The sequence below is a fragment of the Sphaeramia orbicularis genome, chromosome 5 (assembly GCF_902148855.1).
Source record: "Sphaeramia orbicularis chromosome 5, fSphaOr1.1, whole genome shotgun sequence".
Classification (NCBI taxonomy): Eukaryota; Metazoa; Chordata; class Actinopteri; order Kurtiformes; family Apogonidae; genus Sphaeramia; species Sphaeramia orbicularis.
The window spans coordinates 2,954,076-2,975,187 of NC_043961.1; the positions used below are offsets into that span (position 1 = coordinate 2,954,076).

Here is a 21,112-nt window from a genome sequence, read left to right on the forward strand (position 1 = left end):
TACCCTGGGGTTAATAGGGTATTCTGATTATCATGGTTTGACACTGAAGATTAACCAAAAGGTTTTAAAAGCGTAATTTCTTTAATTCAAAACTGCAACAAGATGTATTTTAGTGAAGATTTATTACTAATTGAGTACTAATTGAGCAGTAGTCAGACGGCCACTGGTAAAATAAGTTCAGCATTCATCCTCTTGGTGATTTGAGTCGTCTGATATATCGTTGTTCCAAAAACACGTCTGATATAGACAATAAATACACTGTCTTGTCTGAAAATGAGGTCATAAAAAAGGACGACAGCGTCTGAGAGCCGCCTGGTTCTCCTTCCAGGTACCCCAGAGTCTCTGGCAGAGAAGGAGCTGCAGTTGTTGATGATGATCAACCAGCTGAGCGGTCTGAGGGAGCAGCTCCTGGGCGCCCATTCAGAGCAGAGGAACATGGCCGCCCTGCTGCTGGAGAAGCAGCAGCAGCAGATGGAGCTGGCCAGACAACAGCAGGAACAGGTACGCAGCTCACACAGGAAGCAGCTTTTCTGGGACTGACCTCATACGTAACTAGGGATGGGAGTCATTAAGAATTTAACGATTTGATTCCATTATCGATATTGCTTATCGATCCGATTCTCTTATCGATTCTCATTTGTGTTCATATTAATCTCTTAAATATCTGTCAATAATATCTCCTTTGCTTTTAGGCTTTCTGTGTTTTCTTTTCTGTCTGTTTTAGTCACATGATACACACAGGAGTTAGGACTGGATTGCAGAACCATTGTTTTTGATGACTTTTGATGATCTAATAAGTTTTTTGTTTTTGGATATAAAACTGTATCTGCAGTTGGCATTAAATTTGTTTAAAGTGGCATTAAAAAGGGTATTAACCCTTTCATGCATATTGGCCACTCCAGTGGACAGTTCTTCTCCAGCTGTTCTCTTGTATATTCGTGGGTTTTGTTGTTTTAGTTCCATATCAGCCGACACAGTGGACGCTGATGCATCATCCCATACACTGACATTCATACCATTACTGCAACTTTGCTGTTCTAAATAAACCTGATCTGAGCTAACATGTTTCAGTGTAAATCAATTGTTATTTGTTAGAAAAAAAGGTGGGTTTTTTTGCATATTATCTTCATGAAAAGCGTAATAACTAGCATTAGAATATGTTAAAATGTGAGAAAACATCAGATTTTATTGCATTGTTTTAATATCACTTTCTGATATTGGGGTTTAAACACATTTATTTACTTCAAAAATTAAATGCATGGACATTTTTGTGACTCCATGAAAAAACAAAAAAAACAAATTTGGTCACATTTTTTTTTTCTCATGCCTATGGAGGAATAAAAACACTCAAGAAAAAAATCTTAACTGAGGTTCTCATAATTAATGCATGAAAGGGTTAAACTAGATTTGCTGATACCTGCAGAAACCTGTCATCTTCATTTATGAATGATACTTAACCCTTCCGTGCATGAATTATGAGAGCCTTAATCAAGATTTTTTTTTTTCCTGAGTGTTTTTATTCCTCTAGGCATTAAACAAACAATGCAAAACAAAAAAATTCAATCACATTGTTTTTTTCATGCCTAAAGAGGAATAAAAACACTCAGGGAAAAATATCTTGACTAAGGTTCATATAATTCATGCATGAAAGGGTTAATGTTCCACGTTTACACCTGGAACATGACACAGGGTGAAACTGAAGTGAACATTATTTGATGGAGGTTGTGTTTCTGAATGTATCCCTGATTACAGTCCCAGTCGTGTATTCGCTCTAACGCCTGCGTATTCATGATCTGTATGTGAATGAACGTGTCCTTCCTCTCAGATCGCCAAACAGCAGCAGCAGCTGATCCAGCAACAGCACAAGATCAACCTCCTGCAGCAGCAGATCCAGGTCAGCTCCTCCGCAGACCTCAGTCATTTTCTCTCCCGGATGTTGTTGTCGCGCAGTAGGCGGAGACTGTTGTGTAACTCCCATTTGTCCGGCCTCGTCTCAGCAGGTGAACATGCCCTACGTGATGATCCCGGCCTTCCATCCCAACACCCAGCCCCTCCCAGTCACCTCTGACCCCCAGATGACCCTACCACTGCAACCCATCCCCTGCAAACCAGGTCAGGCAACATCTAATATCCCATGAAACAAGAGTCCTGCAGCACATCCAGAGAATGGACCACCCCCACCCCCCCGACAGGAAATAGACAACGTGATATTATGAATTGCATAAATATCAGGGCTGTGTATTGGCAAGAATCTGCCGATATGATATAAATCACAACACTAGGACCATGATACGATGTATCCCAATATATCATGATACTGTTAAAAAGGCAATTTTTCTTTGTTTCTTTTTTTAAAATGATTATTTCCTTGAAGAATTGAATTACAGCAGAGATCTGCACAAATACTGAACACCTTTTTATTTGATCAGAACAGGATCTAATGTTCTATCACAAAATGTTCCTGTGTTCAAACTGAAATTCTGTTCAAATGTTCAGATTCTGTTCGGTCACAACGAACATCAGAACAGTATTTGAGTTCAATCCCAACAAAGGAATAAACAGTATTGAATAAAAAAAGTGTTAAATAATAATAAATAAAATATAAATAAACTAGAAGCACTCGTAGAGCGCAGACCTCCGCCAAGGCAGATCAGTGCGCCAGATTTGGATGAAAATATCAGGAAATGTTGATACTGGCACAAGGAAGAAATGATTAAATTTTGGTGGTGATGGGGGTGGGGGGGTGGGGGGGCACTGATCTGCCTTGGAGGTCTGCGCTGTCTTTTCTAGAAAAGCACTTGTAGAGCGCAGACCTCCGCCAAGGCAGATCAGTGCCCCCGCCATCCCCACCCCCTGATCACCACCAAAATTTAATCATTTCTTCCTTGTGCCAGTATCAACATTTCCTGACATTTTCATCCAAATCCATCCATAACTTCTCAAGTTATCTTGCACACAGACAAACAGACAAACCAATGCCGACAAAAAAATAACCTCCTTGGTGGAGGTAATAAGAAAAACAAAAATAAACAAAACAAAAATGAACCTCCACAATATCTGCATTTGAATAAATACCTAAAAATATCGATACAGTACTTTTTAATATCGACACAGTATTGTGAAATGAAATATTGCAATATATTGCAGAACTGATATTTTCTTACAGCCCGAGTAAATATACACGCCACTTTTAATTGGCATGTTATCTGTAAACATTATAAGCTTTCCGCGTGTATGTGTATGTCAAATACCATGCAATTAGCGGTTAGGGTTAAGGGCATATGTAAACCGGACATCTTGGCATAAATTGACACATGATCAAATGAAGTTGAATAACGTGCGAAAGGATGAAAACATGTATATATAGCACATCAAAAGCCATTAGAACTGGTGTGACATACAACACGATTTCATGAGATCAGTCAGAAATAAATCAAATTTCAAATCAAATCAAATTTTATTTATTTGATTTAGATTTGATTTACATACATACATACATACATATTCTACTACATCTGCGGTGAATACACCATTGTACCTAACAGGAATCAAGTCACAAGTTTCATAAAGTGTGCTTACCAATCTTATTTTGGTATTAATTATTATATTTTGTGAGAAGATCAAATTTTTCAAAATCAAATTAGCAAAAAAAAAGACCTGACCTGATTGAGAAAAACAGATGTCATTTTTGGATTTAGCGGTGCAAAATGGTCCTAATTCAGCTGAAAAAACCTAGACAACTTGCAACAAACATTTTTTGTAACCCAGTGTAATAATCTAATAAAATAAAATTTATATAGCGCCAAATCATGACAAAAGTTGCCTCATGACACTTTACATGTAGAGCGGGTTGGAACCAGACTCTAAGCCAGTTTACAGAAACCAACAGAATCCTCCAGAAGTAAACACTAGTGGAAGGAAAAACATCCTTTTAACAGCAGAAACCTGGAGCAGAGCCAGACTCCTGGAGGATGGACGTCTGACAGGACCAGTTAAGGTGAAAGAGAGAGGATAAAGGAAGAGAGAAAAAGAGAGACACAGAGACTGGGGAGAAGGGGGAGACACATGGATGCAGTGGATGGACAGATAACTGAACCAAAACTATGAAAAAGTAGATCAGCTGAACATCAGATGAACAAATGTCCATGACAGGTAATACTACTACTACTCGTGTAAGGATGCTGGAATCAGGGGTCCACAATCCTTAGACCAAGTCGCTGAACCTCATGTATATAAAAGCATGTAGATGTCAAAGATGTTTCATAGCTAATATACATGATTGTCAGATGAGCCTCGTTTCCATAGCGCCACACAGAACTTTAGAAAGCAATGAGAAAGTGCATAAACGTCATGTCCAAAGTCATTTATCTTTTTTTTTTAATCGAATTGAATTGTTTATTCGCATGTATACACGACAATAAAACACAATAATAATAATAATAATAACAGTAAAAGACATGCCGGGGAGGCCAAAAACCAAAGTGGTTTATTGAGGGCCTCCCCAAAGAGTTGAAATTTTTAAAAAAAAGTATTTGCAGTGTGTAATAATGATATACAATCATAAGTAAACAAAATTAACTCAATGAAGGAAATAAGTCATAAACAAGTATAACAAAAAAAAAGAAGAAATAAATGAAATAAATGAATAAATAAATACATCGTAAGCAATGATGCACGTAGAAATAAATAAGAATCGACAAAACTATGAAACGAAATTCAGAATGAAACTGATTAGTTATCTAACCAAGAAAAATGGTAATTGAATCAAGAAGAACAAACAGATCAGGTGAAAGTAGTGCTCGGGTGTTCTATGAAGTCCAGTTTTAAGAGTTTTTTGAATCTGGGTAAGATCTTTTGATGTGGACACAGTGAAAAAAAATGCGGAATTTTGTTTTTACCCCCCCACACCCCGAAGTGGAGGCAAGGGGTAATGCTTTCATTCAATGGGTTTGTTTGTTTGTTTGTTAACACTTTAGCAACAAAACTATTGGTTGAATTCATACCAAATTGAGTTTATAGATTCCCAGTGACCCAGAGTAATCTGATTACATTTTGGGAAACATAGACCAAAGTTCCAATTTTTTATGAATTTTTAAAATCTTTCTTTTTCCCTTTTACTTATGATTGGTGAAATTTTAAATATCTATACAGAAGAATTGGAAGCAGATTTTTGTTGTTGTTGTTGTAAATTAAAGTATCCAAATACTTTGTCTACACACGAGCAAAGGTGTGTTTTTCCAAGAAATTTCAGCATTTTCACAAATCTGACTGAACTTACAGCGTTTGGTCTGAATTGTCTCTTTCTACAGTGGGGAATTTGTCAGACTGATGTTCAACAGTTTTACCATTAACTGTGATTTTCTTGATTTGTAAAATATCTTTTAACTTGACAAACATATGTGTTAGTGATGCATAATTCATACGAAATCAAAAAAATTACTTCCTTGGTGGTCAACCACAAGGGGCGGGACTATTACACCTGCCAATCAAAGTCCACACATTGGAAACTAAAGCTTCTGTTTGTTCTAAAATCTTATTAATAGGACAATAATTTACCACCACCGACTAAAGGAGACAGATTCATTGCAAAAACAACAAAAAAGAAAAGTCGACTTGGTATTTATCAATTTTATTAATTTATTTTATTGGTTTATTTAACAGGGACATTGTTCATTAATTCACATTTCTGTAAATGAGCCTGAGTTAGCGAATAACTAATGGATATTTTTCATCTGCAGTACCTGGGCTAATGTTAAATTGTCATTTTAAAAGAACACCTTTAAATCCCTTTAAAAAACTAATTTATTTAAGATTGCTTTGAATGTTTAATTTTAGTGTTTAATTGTTTTATATTCATATACCTGTCTTTTGCACCTGCTTTTTATCTGTTTTTAATGTGTTTGGTTTCTGTTTTTATCTGCTGTATGGAAAGTTTATTTGAGTTCCATGAAAAGCGCTATACAAAAATGTGTTATTCTTCTTCTTCTTCTTCTTCTTATTATTATTCTTATTCTTCTTCTTCTTCTTATTCTTATTATTATTATTAATAATAATAATAATAATAATAATAATAATAATATTTTTTAAGGTTATTAACATGCAATTTAAAAATACATATAAATTTAAAATAGCTGCCTAAATATAGAGAAGTACAAGATGAGAAAAAAATGTAAAATTAATTACACATCAGACAAAGAAAGTAGGGCTGGGCAAGTGAACACGTTATTACCGCGTTAACGCATTCATTAAATAACGCCGACAATTTTTTAAATCTCCTGTTAATGCCGTTCTGCCTTTCAAGCAAGTCTTAGTTCATTTATACATACGGACTCTTATTTTGAAACTCATGCTTTTATTTTGGCGCTCCACACGCCGGTGCTCTGTGTGAACTGCACGTAGCTGAGAGGAGAAAGCGAGCTTTCGGAGTAATGCTGAATCAAACTGTGTAACTCCTGCAGTTCAACACCTGTATGTTAGTCATTCTGTTGTTTGCTAAATAATTTCACATGCAAACGTACCGTTAGAAACATGTTTATGACCTTATTTTGGATGTGTTTATTACAATGTGTTATTAACATGTTTAAGCTAATTCGTTTATGCTAGCAGTCGCAGATGGGTTGCTAATTCTTTATGCAGGCTCATGCTAAGTTTATGTAAATTCAGTGGTTGGATTTGTATGCCAGCCTTTGAACTAACCTTTACTTATTTACCATGTGATTAGCTCGATGCTAACTTGAATGGGAAAATCCATAGACACGCTAACGATTCACATTTACAGATTAATTTAAGATTTACGTCTTTTTATCCAGCAACAAAGGTTCACATCAGAGATATTTTATACTCTTCATTCTTACAACAACTGAACATAAAATACTCACAGGCAAACGTTTTTGGGGCCATACAAACAGAGTGAAAGAAACGTGTCTGTTAGTTCCTTCTTATGTCCGAACTGACTACGGGAACACCACAAGGACAAAACATATGTTAGTGACACTTATTCCCACCACTAGAGGGCCCCCTTTGTTTACTTTGAACAACTGAACATCACATATTATTGTTCTTATTAGTATTAGTACTGATTAGTGGGACTAAGACTCCTGTCAATCACTCACAACCAGAAATAAACATGTGTGGACATAAACATGTGTAACAGTAGCGGTCTGTTCCATGGACATTTTCATTTTAAATGTCTTCAGATGGTTGCGGCTGAGAAGGACACAGTTGTTTGGAAGCACTGACAAGTGGAATTATTTTTATCACCGGAGTACTGCAGTCTGAAATATCACTGAAGGGCAAAGGCAAAACACACTGTTGATGCTGGCACACCCCCCCCAACTATGTGATTAATCACGATTAATTGCAGAAAGCCACGCAATTAATTAATTAAAAATTTTAATCACTGCCCAGCAATAAAAGAAAGTAAAAAAAAAAGTTAAAATAGATTTTGTACTTAGACCTATCAAAAAATTAGAGCTGCAACCGATTAATTGACTCAAAGTGATTAAAAAAAAAAAAAAAAGTCATTCAACCAAAATTCTCCTGAATCAGAGCTTTGTTTCCTTCATTTCTCTGCTGTTAAACATTGGTTCCACTGTTGTGTTTCACACGGGCGCTTATTGTGACGCACAAAGAAGCTTCAATTCAGGAAAACTGTAATAGAATATTTCCCTTCAATCAATTCGAGTCGATTAATCGAATCGGGAATTTTTGCATCGGCTTCAAGCACCTAGTCTACAAAAAACACAACAGAGCCAGGACTAAAAAATTGTATGAAAATCAACAGGAATCAGTACTGATCTAATGACTCATCACACATCAAGGCATGACTGGAACGTCTTGGAAACGAACCATTTTTGTCATTGCTCGACTAAAAGCGTCCATAGACCCTGACAATGCTTCTACTGTCCACCTGAGCGCCACGGAAACGACGCAAAGTATTTCTGAGTGGAAAAAATAGGATCCAGAGTAGGCTTGTGTTTGTGTTCTTTGTGTCTTTCTGTACTTATCAATAGAGTCTTTTAACAATCCTTCAAGGTTCCTCTGTACCGAACCTTTAGTGACGGGAACATTACGATTCGTTGGCTCTTGTACGCCTTATTCTTACAGATACATCTAAAGAACGAATAAACACTCAGCTCGCCAAACAATGGCTTTGAAGGCCAGAAACTTTGTGCTGAAAAGTTGGCGCCATCTGTACAGCTCAATCAGTCGTTGTCGTCGTTGTTGGAATGTCTTCATCTCCCCTCAAGTAGTTTTGAAGAGAAACTTAAGCATATTAATGCACTTCAACTCAAGGCCTATTTTATGGAAAATGGAAAGGCATCAGTGAGACACAAACGTAGACTTCAGCTGAACAATATGGTCGATAGTACCTTTCACACATTTGTACAGTTTGCAGGCTATAGAGGGCACAGCTTCGAAAGCCACAGCTTTGTGCAGCCAGGCTTTCACACGTCTTAAAAGCTGTTCTTGTGGCTGACCTTGTCTTCTATTTCTTTTCAGCGCTAAAACACACACAAGGCCAGTCTTTAAAACATTGTAGGCGGAATTTGAGGATAGCCATTCATTTGCTTTCTTTATTTCAAGACGTGCCTGTGTGCGAGTCTGTGTATGTGTTTTTTGTGATCGCAGCTCAGATGTGACCAGAAAAAAAGTTGGATTTGAATTTAAAGGGCTTTGTGATTGAGTTCAGTGTTTTTGGAGTAAGTACCGACACCGACCCATCATGTCATTCATTTAGATTAATACGCAAGTTAAGCCCCTTCTTAACCCACGCCGTGTGATAATGAATGTGATACCGAGCGAATGCAATAAAAAAAATAATAAAACACTAAATGAAAAACAAGTACACAAGCAACAAGAGCAAATGTTCAGTTGGTCTCTGAAGGTGTTTTATTCTTGTTAACAAACTGCTGGAATAGTTTTTTTTTTTTTTTGCTGAATTCTCTCGTATCGCTTCATTTTTATTTCATTAACTCCTGCCATTATGGAAAAGCCAGAACAAACAAGCACATGATAATAATAATAATAATAATAATAATAATAATAATAATAATAATAATAATAATAACTAATTAACCAAACAATAGTGAACACAGCTTAGATTAAAAAAAACTGAGAAAAGAACTGTTGCAAAGGAAAAATTATACAAGCAAATAAAGAATTATAGTAGAAATAGTCAGTTTAGATGGTAATTAAAAGAAAATAAAACAAAATTAACAGTAAGATCAACTACCAAACCCAATAAAAGTGCATGTATGAGTATGTATCAGCTGTCAATCACAGATATTTATACAGATTCCACAAAATCAGCAATGTGAAGATAGATAGATAGATAGATAGATAGATAGATAGATAGATAGATAGATAGATAGATAGATAGATAGATAGATAGATAGATAGATAGATAGATAGATAGATAGATAGATAGATAGATAGATAGATAGATAGATACTAAAATTGAATATTTGGGGGAAAAATCCATTTTGAGAATATAATTGAGTATATAATTATAATAGTGATATTTAATCTACAAATCCTTATAATCCAGTTTATTGAGAGTCACTGGTAGTTTTTTTTTTTTTTTTTTAAGCTAAGATAAGCTAAGCTAAAATAAGCTAAGATAAGCTAAGATAAGATAAGATAAGATAAGATAAGAAGAAAAGAAAGGAAAAGAAAAGGAAAGGAAAGACAAAAAAGAAGCTGTGAGTAAACACATGCTACTGATGCAGTGAGTCCATAAAAGTCCACCTAAACCCAGGTCCACCTAAACCCAGGTCCACCTAAACCTAGGTCCACCCAGGTCCACCTAAACCCTGGTCCTGTTCAGACCTGTTTTTTTTCCACATGTGGTTTTGGTGATCTGTTCACACCTGGCATTCGAACGCTTCCACACATGTGATCAGATCTGTGTCCCTCCACTCTTCATGCAAATACCCCGGCTCATCTGATAATGTCTAAAACATGGCTACGCAGCCTTTCATTTATGCTGCAGATGTTTTGGACGCAGCACAAGAGCTGTCAGCTCAAACAGACTGGCTTTGTCACGGTTCTGTGGGAGTTTATGTCACTCAGGTTATCAGCGTCTTTGAAGGATTTGAGGGAGGGGTTTAAAGTTAGTCTGTAAAACCTACGCAAGATAGGACGACTTCCACCAGGGGGTCTGCACATGGAAACGACCCAAAGACATCAAATGGCAACGATTATGTTTAAAACTGTACATGGTCCCTAATAAATTAAAAAAAAAAAAAAAGCAAATAAATAAATGATTGAATCACTTATTGCTTAAAACATGCTTAAGAATTTTATTATTAATATTTTTACCCCACCATTTGAAGAGGAGGCATTTATAGATTGCCAGTGACCCAGAATAGATGTCATTACATTTTGGGAAAAGTAGGTCAAAGTTAAAATTTTTTATGAATTTTTTTTTAAATCTTTTTTTTTTTCTCCCCCATTTACTTGTAATAGGCGACATTTCAAATGTCTGTAGCAGCAAAACTATTGGTGGAATTTATACCAAACTGGGTTTATAGATTGCCAGTGACCCAGAATAAATGTTTCATTTTGGGAAAAGTAGGTCAAAGTCCAAATTTTTTATTAATTTTCAAACTTTTTTTTTTTCTTCTCCCATTTACTTATAATGGGTGAAATTTCCAATGTCTATGAAAAACATCAATTATGTTGAAATTTACTTCAGACTTGGCACATATATAGAGGCAGTTGAATTGCTGACATCAGCACACTGACATCACACATAGACATGATGACATCAGCTGGATCGATGTCAAAATAAGCTACAATATGTGCGAGGGGCGGGGCTTGTTGGGCCTGGAAACACTTGCTTAGTTTGTTTTCACTGGTTCACAAATGTGTGTTAACTTTTGTTTATATAGACTCAGTATAAAAGGCATTAGATTCCATTGGCACATTTTTTTTTCTTAATTCAAGATTTTATTTTTTCTATTTTATTTTATTTTTTTGCTTAATTCAAGCAAAAAATCTGTCAGTGGAACAAGTGAAAATTATCTTGGTAAGATTTCTTGAAATCAGATTTTCCAGATCTATTGACTATAAACCAGTTCTTATATCTCACTGAAAAGTTCCTCTTTAGGTGATTCTGTCTGATTTTAAGTGTGATGACATATTTGGACTCAAATGACAAAAATACACTTGGTAAGATTTAGATTTTTGCAGTGTATTTACAAAAACAAGTGGTTGAACAGGACAGAGCAGCACAGCCAACAACCTGGAGGGGGCGGGGCCTGAATTGTCTCCTGTGCATTTAAAGGGCCAGCGCTCCAAACCACCTTTCTGGTGTCATTACTCAGAAATAGGGTTGAAGATGGACCTGTGGAGTTGAATGGATGAAGAATTCAGAGCCAAGCAGAGCATTTACAGTTTATGGAGACCACAGAGAAATGAGGGAAAATGAAGAATTCCATTTAAAAAAAGCTAAATATCACTCCTTTAAGTGGAAAGCAGGTATTTTCCTACATTTCATTCACTGGTCATCTACATGTTCATTAAAGCTCAGATTAAAGTTGAGGGTTATTATATTAGAAACAGAGAAAACTGAAGAAAAAGCAACTTTTGCAATAAAATATATCATTAACTGAATATTCTTCTGACAAATTGAAAAATATGTCTGACAAAGCTGAAAATATGTCCAAACTTCGAGCCGATTACCTAACATGTTCAGTTGTTGGTTGAACGGGACAGAGCAGCACAGCTAACAACCTGGAGGGGGCGGGGCCTGAAGTGTCTCATGTGCATTTAAAGGGCCAGCGCTCCAAACCACCTTTCTGGTGTCATTACTCAGAAATAGGGTTGAAGATGGACCTGTGGAGTTTAATTAATAATAGCATTTACTGTTTATTTAGACCACAGGGAAATATTTGAAAATGCATAATTCCATTTAAAAAAGCAAAATATCACTCCTTTAAGTGAAAAGCAGGTATTTTCCTACATTTCATTCACTGGTCATCTACATGTTCATTAAAGCTCAGATTAAAGTTGAGGGTTATTATATTACAAACAGAGAAAACTTAAGAAAAAGTGACTTTTGCAATAAAATATATCGTTAACTGAATATTCTTCCGACGGACGTTTCTCCAAGTACGACATAACTGTTTGTCAGCAGCAGCAGTTGTAGTAAAAACTGATATGTCCAAATTTTGAGCTGATTACCTAAAATGTTTAGTTGTTTGTTGTATTAATGAACAGAAGTGGTTGAACAGGACAGAGCATCACAGCCAACAACCTGGAGGGGGCGGGGCCTGAATTGTCTCCTGTGCATTTAAAGGGCCAGCGCTCCAAACCACCTTTCTGGTGTCATTACTCAGAAATAGGGTTGAAGATGGACCTGTGGAGTTGAATTAATAATAGCATTTACAGTTTATGGAGACCACAGAGAAATGTTTGAAAATGAAGAATTCCATTTAAAAACACAAAATATCACTCCTTTAAGTGAAAAGCAGGTATTTTCCGGCATTTACATCTACATGTTCATAAAAGCTCAGATTAAAGTTGAGGGGTTTTATATTAGAAACAGAGAAAACGGAAGGAAAAGTGAATTCTGCAGTAAAATATATCATTCACCGAACATTGTTCCGACGAACATTTCTCCGAGTACGACATAATTGTTTGTCAGCAGCAGCGGTTGTAGTAAAAACTGAAAATATGTCCAAACTTGGAGCATGAAGTGTCTCATGTGCATTTAAAGGGCCAGCGCTCCAAACTTAAAATGCCTAATTCTGTTTGAAATAAAAAACTAAATATCACTCCTTTAACTGAGAACCCTTTTGTCGTTGTGCAGCTGTGGATTACCCCATGCAGCTGCTGCCCAGCCCTCACCCCACCCCCGTCAAGAGAAGCAGCGGCTCCTTCAGACAGGTACGGTGCATTTCCACATCCACCTCAATACAAATAAGTCATTCCCCCAAGTTCACGAAGTCCACGTCCAAGTCACACAAGCATAAAATAGAGATTATGTGTTGTATGTGTTGGTCTGAAATGCATTGTGTGTGTGCAGTGGGTGAATGAGAAGCCCTTAGGATAAAACCAATAGTGCAGTTTCCTGGTATTTTGACCTGAAAGCCTTTTTTTTTTTTTTTTTTTTGAGCACACCACACCCTCTGTTCAAAGGTTTGATGTGTGTGGTACAGGTGTGTGTGTGTTGGTAGTGTGTAGTGTTTGCACGGCTGGTTCTCAAGTCGAGTCGACCCACACGGCTTACATAAACAAAAGGAAACAGAGGATAAGCTCCAACGTCAAGACAAAAGGACAGAAATGCTACAAAGGTGTGACAGATGCGCTCCGACATGCCAAATGTGCCGTGCATAACTGGAATACGTGCACGCCCTCGCCCTTTTGCGGTTACGCCTGAATGTGCGTATGTGGCCCCACCCCTGCTCATCTGCTCTCATCTGTGTGTGTTTGTTTCGTAGGAAGCCAGTCAGCCCTTGAACCTGACCTCCAAGCCTAAGGGGCTGGAGCTGGGGAAGACACCCAGCCCGCAGAGCCTGGAGCTGGGGTCCCTGGGACTGCAGCCCCCCTACAGACCCAGAGACCTCCAGAGGGAAGTGTCCCACAGCCCGCCACGCTCCGCCCTCAGTGAGTTCAACACTGACAGGACTGACAGTACAGGAAAGAAAATAAAAACACACAGCTGGAGTCAGTGAGCGACACCGGCTTGAATGAGACGTAGGCAATCAAGACCAGTTGCTGTCTACGTTGCCATGGTTACACTACATGACGTTTGCGGTGCTATACACCTTCTATACGTCCACGTAACCGGGAGAACATTAGCTAAAAGCCCAACGAAACCAACTGTCAGACAACGGAATACACAGATAAGATAAGATAAGATAAGATAAAATAAGATAAGATAAGATAAGATAAGGTGACACAAGATAAGAAAAGAAAAGATCAGAGAAGGGAAGGTAATGTAAGATAAGAAAACGTAAGATAAGGTAAAGTGACATAAGATAAAAGATAAGAGAAGGGAAGGTAGTGTAAGATAAGATAAGGTAACGTAAGGTAAGGTAAGATAAGGTAAGGTGACATAAGATAAGATAAGATAAGATAAGATAAGGTAAGGTAAGGTAAGGTAACATAAGATAAAAAAAGATAAGATAAGGTAGCACAAGATAAGATAAGGTAAGATAAGGTAAGGTAACGTAAGATAAGATAAGGTAATGTAAGGTAATGTAAGATAAGATAAGGTAAGATAAGGTAAGGTAACGTAAGATAAGATAAGGTAATGTAAGGTAATGTAAGATAAGATAAGGTAAGATAAGGTAAGGTAACGTAAGGTAAGATAAGGTAAGGCAATGTACGATAAGAAAAGATATGGTAATGTAAGATAGCGTAAGATAAGATAAGGTAAGATAAGGTAAGGTAACGTAAGATAAGAAAAGGTAAAGTAAGGTAACGCAAGAAAACATAAGATAAGGTAACGCAAAATAAGATAAGGTAAGGTAACGTAAACTAAGGTAAGGTAAGGTAATGTAAGATAAGATAAGATAAGATAAGATAAGATAAGATAAGATAAGATAAGATAAGATAAGACTCCTCCCACCATAGGGAAAGTGCACAGTTAACAACAGCAAACATGTAAAAGTCCAGAAAATATAAACATGTGAAACAATAAATATAAAGCGAAAAAAATAAATTACTATTCATATAGATTTTTATATAGATTTAAATATCCCACACACATTTACAGTATATTTATTCGCACATGCATGTGGTGTGATATGGAGGGGTTACTGACAAGACAACTGCTAGAACAAACACAAATGAGCAAATAAAGTCACGGAAAAAATTCTTAGACCATCCAAAGTCGTTAAAAACAATGGTTCTGCAACCCAGTCCTAACTCCTGTGTGTGTCATGTGACTGAAACAGACAGAAAAGACAACATGGAATGAATAAAAGCACTGTTTCTGTCAGTACAATGACACAGATACTGATGGAAGAACTGAAGTGGTTTTGGTTTTTAATCAAGAAAACATGTTAAATGGATAAAAATCAGCTGTGAAATTAAACTACTATGAGCTAATTTTGTTATTTTCATTATATTTGTCCAAACTAATGGACCTTTAGTTGGACCAGGCATTAAAATGAACAAGAAACTGAAGAAAACAAGGGGTGGTCTAATAATTTTTTCCACGACTGTATCTAAAACAACCCGACAGTCTGAGACCAACATATGTCACAAATTAGTAAAAAAAACACAACAGACCAATGAGACAAACTTTGCAGCGCTAAGCTAACACTCAGCAGATCCAACAGGACATGGATTATTTCTCAACCGATAAAAGTCACTGAACAAGACAAAGGTCACATAATGAAGCAGTGACCGTATTTGGTCTTACCTTTGCTGTTTTCTGATCAGAACTTGGTTTGATATGAATGAACCTTCTGCTGTCCTCCTATCAGCTCACCCATTGTTTTGTGTTACACTGAAATGGTTCCCACTGGAAACAAATGGCCCAGGGTTTAACAGGTTAATAATGGACACCTGCTGTGTTACCTTTTTTTTTTTTTTTTTTTTTTTTTTAAACTTTATTTTTCTCATTTTACCACAAACGCAGTTAAACATACAGAACACAAACAGCAGGATCAGGGAGTCACAACGTACACAGAAAAAATACAAAATGAAAAATGAAAAATAACACTGGTCAACAACAAATTTATTGTTTCAGTTTTTTGAGCTGATTTAGGATAATTTTGGTGCTGAATCCAAAAATCACATTCATTTTGCTCAATCAGGTCAACTTTCTGAACTATGCTACATATTGGCTTTTTAACATTTTTGCTTACATTTATGGGCATTTTCACATCATATGATACAAAATTATTTCATATTTCTTGCAATAAACGAGTTCTGAAGATTTTACTTTTGCCAATTTATGATGAATGTTTTTTTAATATTACAGGTGAATGAAATGGCTTCGACTAGAAGATCTTGCAAAAATAAGCCAGACGTATTCTGCTACATCTGCGGTGAATACACCATCGTACCTAACAGGAATCAAGTCACAAGTTTCATAAAGTGTGCTTATCAATCTTATTTTGGTATTAATTATTATATTTTGTGAGAAGATCAAATTTTTCCAAATCAAATTAGCAAAAAAACCTGACCTGATTGAGAAAAACAGATGTCATTTTTGGATTTAGCGGTGCAAAGTGGTCCGAATTCAGTTGAAAAAACCTAGACAACTTGCAAAAAACATTTTTTTGTAACCCAGTGTAATAAATAAGTATGCATTCTCACACAGTGTAAATGTGTATATAAGTTACACCTGCAGGTAGTATTTTTGAAGTCACTGAGCTAAAAGAAGGGTCCACTTGTGTTTCTTTTTTTTTTTTTTTTATTTAGTTTTTTTTTAAGCATAAGAGACACAGCATCTTCCAGTCACATTAATCTGTTACATATTTTTCATAGTGTACATATTTAAAAATACATTCTCCATCAAACAAGATACACTGGGTGTCTCTGTCCCACTTTCTTAGGGATTAAAACTGAGTCTTTTTTTTTTTTTTTCTTCAAACGTCCAGAGAGAGAACAGCACAGACATATCTAGCTTTGTAAAACATTCAATTAAAAAAAAAAAAAAAAAAAAAAAAAAAAAAGAGCACCTGCTGTGCTTTTAGTTTGTTAAAGGGGTCATATTTTGCTAAACCCACTTTTAATAGTCTTTGGTTCATTTATTGTGTATTTGGACAACAGTTTGAATTTGAACCCTCCAGGTGATCGGTGATATGCAAGTTTTTGGACAAAAATGACGCTTTGTGACACTTTAATAAGTCATTTTTCCTTGGATGCACATGCACTTACATCAATTTCTCACACATCTGTGTTGAAATCTGGACCGTTATTGGTCAAAGACGGCTTTCTTTTATCTCTTTAAAACAGACTGATGTTGATCTTTTATTGGTTATTTGGTGGAAAAAGTAAAATCATTATACAATCAATTAAATAATTTTACATCAGTATTTTTAGTCCCTTATACTGTAGAATAAATGGAATAATGTACAAGCATAAGAATAGAATAGAATAGAATAGAATAGAATAGAATAGAATAGAATAGAATAGAATAGTCTGAAGGCCACAGCTCCCTGGACACAAAAAATACATTAAATCAGTTTTATTACTCAGTTTTGTTTTGTTTTTTTACTGAAAACAAAACAAACAAAAAAAAAAACAGACATATTTTTCTCAAAAAGGAAAAAATAAAGAGATAACGATACAATAGGGCTGTGAATCGAATATTAGTTCCGTAATGACACTGGTTGAATTTGATTATTTCATTTCCACATGTGTAAATCTCAGACATATTAACACAAGCAGCATCTATGCATCACTTTTACATGTTTTTATTCGTGATATTATGTCAAATATGGTAAAGAGGTTCATATTTTCTGCTGTAAAACTGCTTCACATGTAAAAATGCCATGGTGTTGACAGAGGAAACTCCATTTAAAGGGCTCATATTTGTCTAAACCCACTTTCCTAGTCTGTGGTTCATTTATTTGTATATTTGGACCCTAATAGTTCATACAGTTTGAATATGAACCCTTCAGCTGCTGCAAAACTATCTTCATATTCATTTGGGCAAAAATCCAGTGGATTTCTACAACCTGTTTTAATTCCAGCTTAATTTGTTGCGTCTATAACTAGTTACATCACAACATTTGCACATATAAGGTCAAGACTTCCGACGAACATTTCAATCCTTATTCAAAGAAAGAAAGAGGAGCAGAGGCAGAGGACATTCACCAGTGTATAGATATAATCCTTAGTCCAATTTAACTTCCTCCGAGTATGTGAGAAATGGATTCCAAGCACTTGAAAAAGTGTTCACAGAACAGGTCCTCAATGATCTGAGCTTTTCCATCTGTATTAATGACAACATATCACTGATCTGTGCTTGAAAAGGAGGAGGAGTTGGGGACTTCCAAGTATATGTAGTTTTACTGAAGCAGAAAATGCGTCTGTTTTTGCCGTTTCTGAATACAGGGTGTGCCTAAAGTCTGGACATGTATCCAAAAATGCATACATTCAAGAAATTAAGTTTTCAACAACATTTTATTTAATTGAAATATTAACAAAAAAATGTCTTGAATATGATTTCCAACATTTTTAATGCAAAGGCTGACTTTTCATTTTCATATATTAAAGGGTTCATATTTGTCTAAACCCACTTTTCTTAGTCTGTGGTTCATTTATTTGTGTATTTGGACCCTAATAGTTCAGACAGTTTGAATTTGAACCCTCCAGCTGCTGCAAAACTATCTTTATATTCATTTTGGCAAAAATCAAATGGATTTCTACAACCTGTTTTAATTCCTTCTTAATTTGTTACATTTTAAAACTAGTTACCTCATGACATTTGCACATGTAAGGTCCAGACTTCCGATAAATATTTTTCAGAGTACGACATAATTGTTTGTCAGCAGCAGCGGTTGTAGTAAAAGCTGAAAATATGTCCAAATTTGGAGCCCATTACCTAAAATGTTCAGTTTTTGGTTGTATTAACAAACTCAAGGGGCTGAACGGGACAGAAGCAGTTAATGATATATTTTACCGAAAAGTACCTTTTTCATAAGTTGTCTCTGCTTTTTATATAATACCTCTCAACTGTTATCTCATCATGATGATTAAAATACATGATCAGTAAATTAAATATAGAAAAAGACCTGATTTTCACTGAAAAAAAAAAAGCAAAATACAGAGGATAATATGATGATAAATGGTGATAAATTACTTAAAGGGCTCGTATTTGTCTAAACCCACTTTTCTTAGTCTGTGCTTCATTTCTTTGTGTATTTGGACCCTAATAGTTCAGACAGTTTGAATTTGAACCCTCCAGCTGCTGCAAAACTATCTTTAGATTCATTTTGGCAAAAATCCAGTGGATTTCTACAACCTGTTTGAATTCCTGCTTAATTTGTTATGTTTTATAACTAGTTACATCACAACATTTGCACATATCAGGTCCAGACTTCAGACGAACATTTCTCCGAGTTCGATATAATTGTTTGTCAGCAGCAGCAGTTGTAGTCCAGACTGAAAATCTGTCCAAACTTGGAGCCCATTACCTAAAATGTTCAGTTGTTAGTTGAACAGGACAGAGCGGCACAGCCAATAACCTGGAGGGGGCGGGGTCTCCTGTGCATTTAAAGGGCCAGCGCTCCAAACCACCTTTCTGGTGTCATTACTCAGAAATAGGGTTGAAGATGGACCTGTGGAGTTGAATGATTGAAGAATTCAGAGCCAAGCAGAGCATTTACAGTTTATGGAGACCACAGGGAAATGAGGGAAAAGGAAGAATTCTATTTAGAATTTTCAAAATATCACTCCTTTAAGGTACCAAACTGCCTGTTTTGGACCAACAGGTGTCTCCTTCAAGCTTTAAACCCTTTCCCCAGGTATCATGTTTTGTTTGTATGTCACGTGTGGTGTGTGATGTTGATGCTGTTCAAGTACATCAGCTGAAGGTAACATACCAGGAAATACAGCGACACACACAAAAGAAACAAACAGAAATACCAACTCTGATGAAACAGCATGGAAATACCATCCATTGTGAAAAGCTGCAGAAACTAATGTTCGAGAAAGACCTCGATTTGAGAAACGTGAAAGAAACGGCTGACCTCTTAAAGCTAATTTCAGTTTTTTTGAAGAAAATGAGCAAATTTCTGGGTCAAACACGTCGACTTCCTTCTCAGTAGTGAATGGAAATGCACATGAATCCACACTTTCTTTCTTCTGTGGAAAATTGGCTAAAATTTGCAATAAATTTCAAGGAAACCATTCTGCTTAAATTTGATTCACGGACATTGTCTGTTATTTTTCAAAACCTGTCAGAATGTTTCTAGTTTTGCTGCTGGAAAATGGACTTTTACAAAGATGGAAACAGACCAGGTTTATCTGAGTTTGTGAAAAGTTGAGTTTTTATCGCAGTCTTATAGAATATATTAAACTTCTGCAGATTAAACCTCTCAATAGTATACAGAGTTAATCAAATGAGGTGAAACGTAAACAGTAAAATGTATCAGACACATGAATGTAGCAGTAAAATGAATAAAAAAAATCAGATTTATTTGTAAAACACTGACATTTTATCACACAGTGAACACTTTGACTTTTCATAATTGAGTACATTTTAATCATAATACTTTTTTTTCCCCAATTACCTTTATCTGTATTAAATTTTATTACATTTTTACAACAGCAAATGGCTCAGCACTACAGAAGAGGATTAGGCCCACTGGAAAAAATAATAAAGTTAAGGTCCAATATATATATGTTCTATTATTATTCTGAGAGAAAAGTCAGAATTCTGAGAAAAAAGTCAGAATTCTGAGATTAAAGTCAGAATTCTCCCATCACTTCCATTTTTGGGGGATTTTTTTTTTTTTTTTTTGCACATGCGCAGATGTAAAAGAATTAAATAAATCATATGAACAGGCATACGTACATGAAGACATCGGAATATTGGGGAGAAATCCAGGCGTTAATCTGATTTCTCATAATCAGATTACGCTGTTTACATGATCAATTAAATAATCAGATAAATCCAGAAATTACATAATGATCTGAATTTAAACAGGCTCAGTGATGTAACCCATATCTTTTTATCTATAACAATTTACACGCCATCAATGTGAAATTGAATGTTTACAGGAAATTTTTGGTTATGATTTTCTTATTTTATCACTATCCACGAGGAAATCTTCCTAGGGGTGATGAAAAAAGGAAACATTAAGATCGATTTTACATAATTTGGCTAAAATTTCCTTAGGGGGTCAAATGAGTGTCCATTTTTGTCAAAAAAGAAGTTGTCATAAATGCATAGAAGTGTGTGTGAATAATGTTAATCCATTTGTGCACAGACTACTGATATTCTCTGACAGTGGAAGCTCTATTTTCATAAATATTGGATTTGGAATAGCACGTGTATGTGAAAACTTTTGCTGGTGGACGGACGTGACATTACCCATGATGCTCTGGTCAGTCCCAGTACTTTATTAGGAATAAACTCATAGACTTATTATTGCTAATTGTGCTCTTCTTCATAAATGTTGGTATTGTGGATCTA

General features: G+C 35.8%; 1 protein-coding gene across 4 annotated transcripts in view; it reads left to right on the forward strand.

Annotated features, from left to right (window-relative positions):
• Positions 1-21,112, forward strand: part of LOC115420078 (transcription factor SOX-13) — a 174,649-nt gene that overhangs the window by 124,807 nt on the left and 28,730 nt on the right. For 3 of the 4 annotated variants that reach the window (XM_030135281.1, XM_030135282.1, XM_030135283.1), the window contains 5 exons: positions 329-501; positions 1,826-1,894; positions 1,998-2,112; positions 12,818-12,894; positions 13,449-13,614. In XM_030135281.1, coding sequence (XP_029991141.1) covers positions 329-501; positions 1,826-1,894; positions 1,998-2,112; positions 12,818-12,894; positions 13,449-13,614 — 600 coding nt within the window. The remainder of the gene's footprint in view (positions 1-328; positions 502-1,825; positions 1,895-1,997; positions 2,113-12,817; positions 12,895-13,448; positions 13,615-21,112) is intronic. The other variant, XM_030135284.1, reaches the window with a different exon arrangement.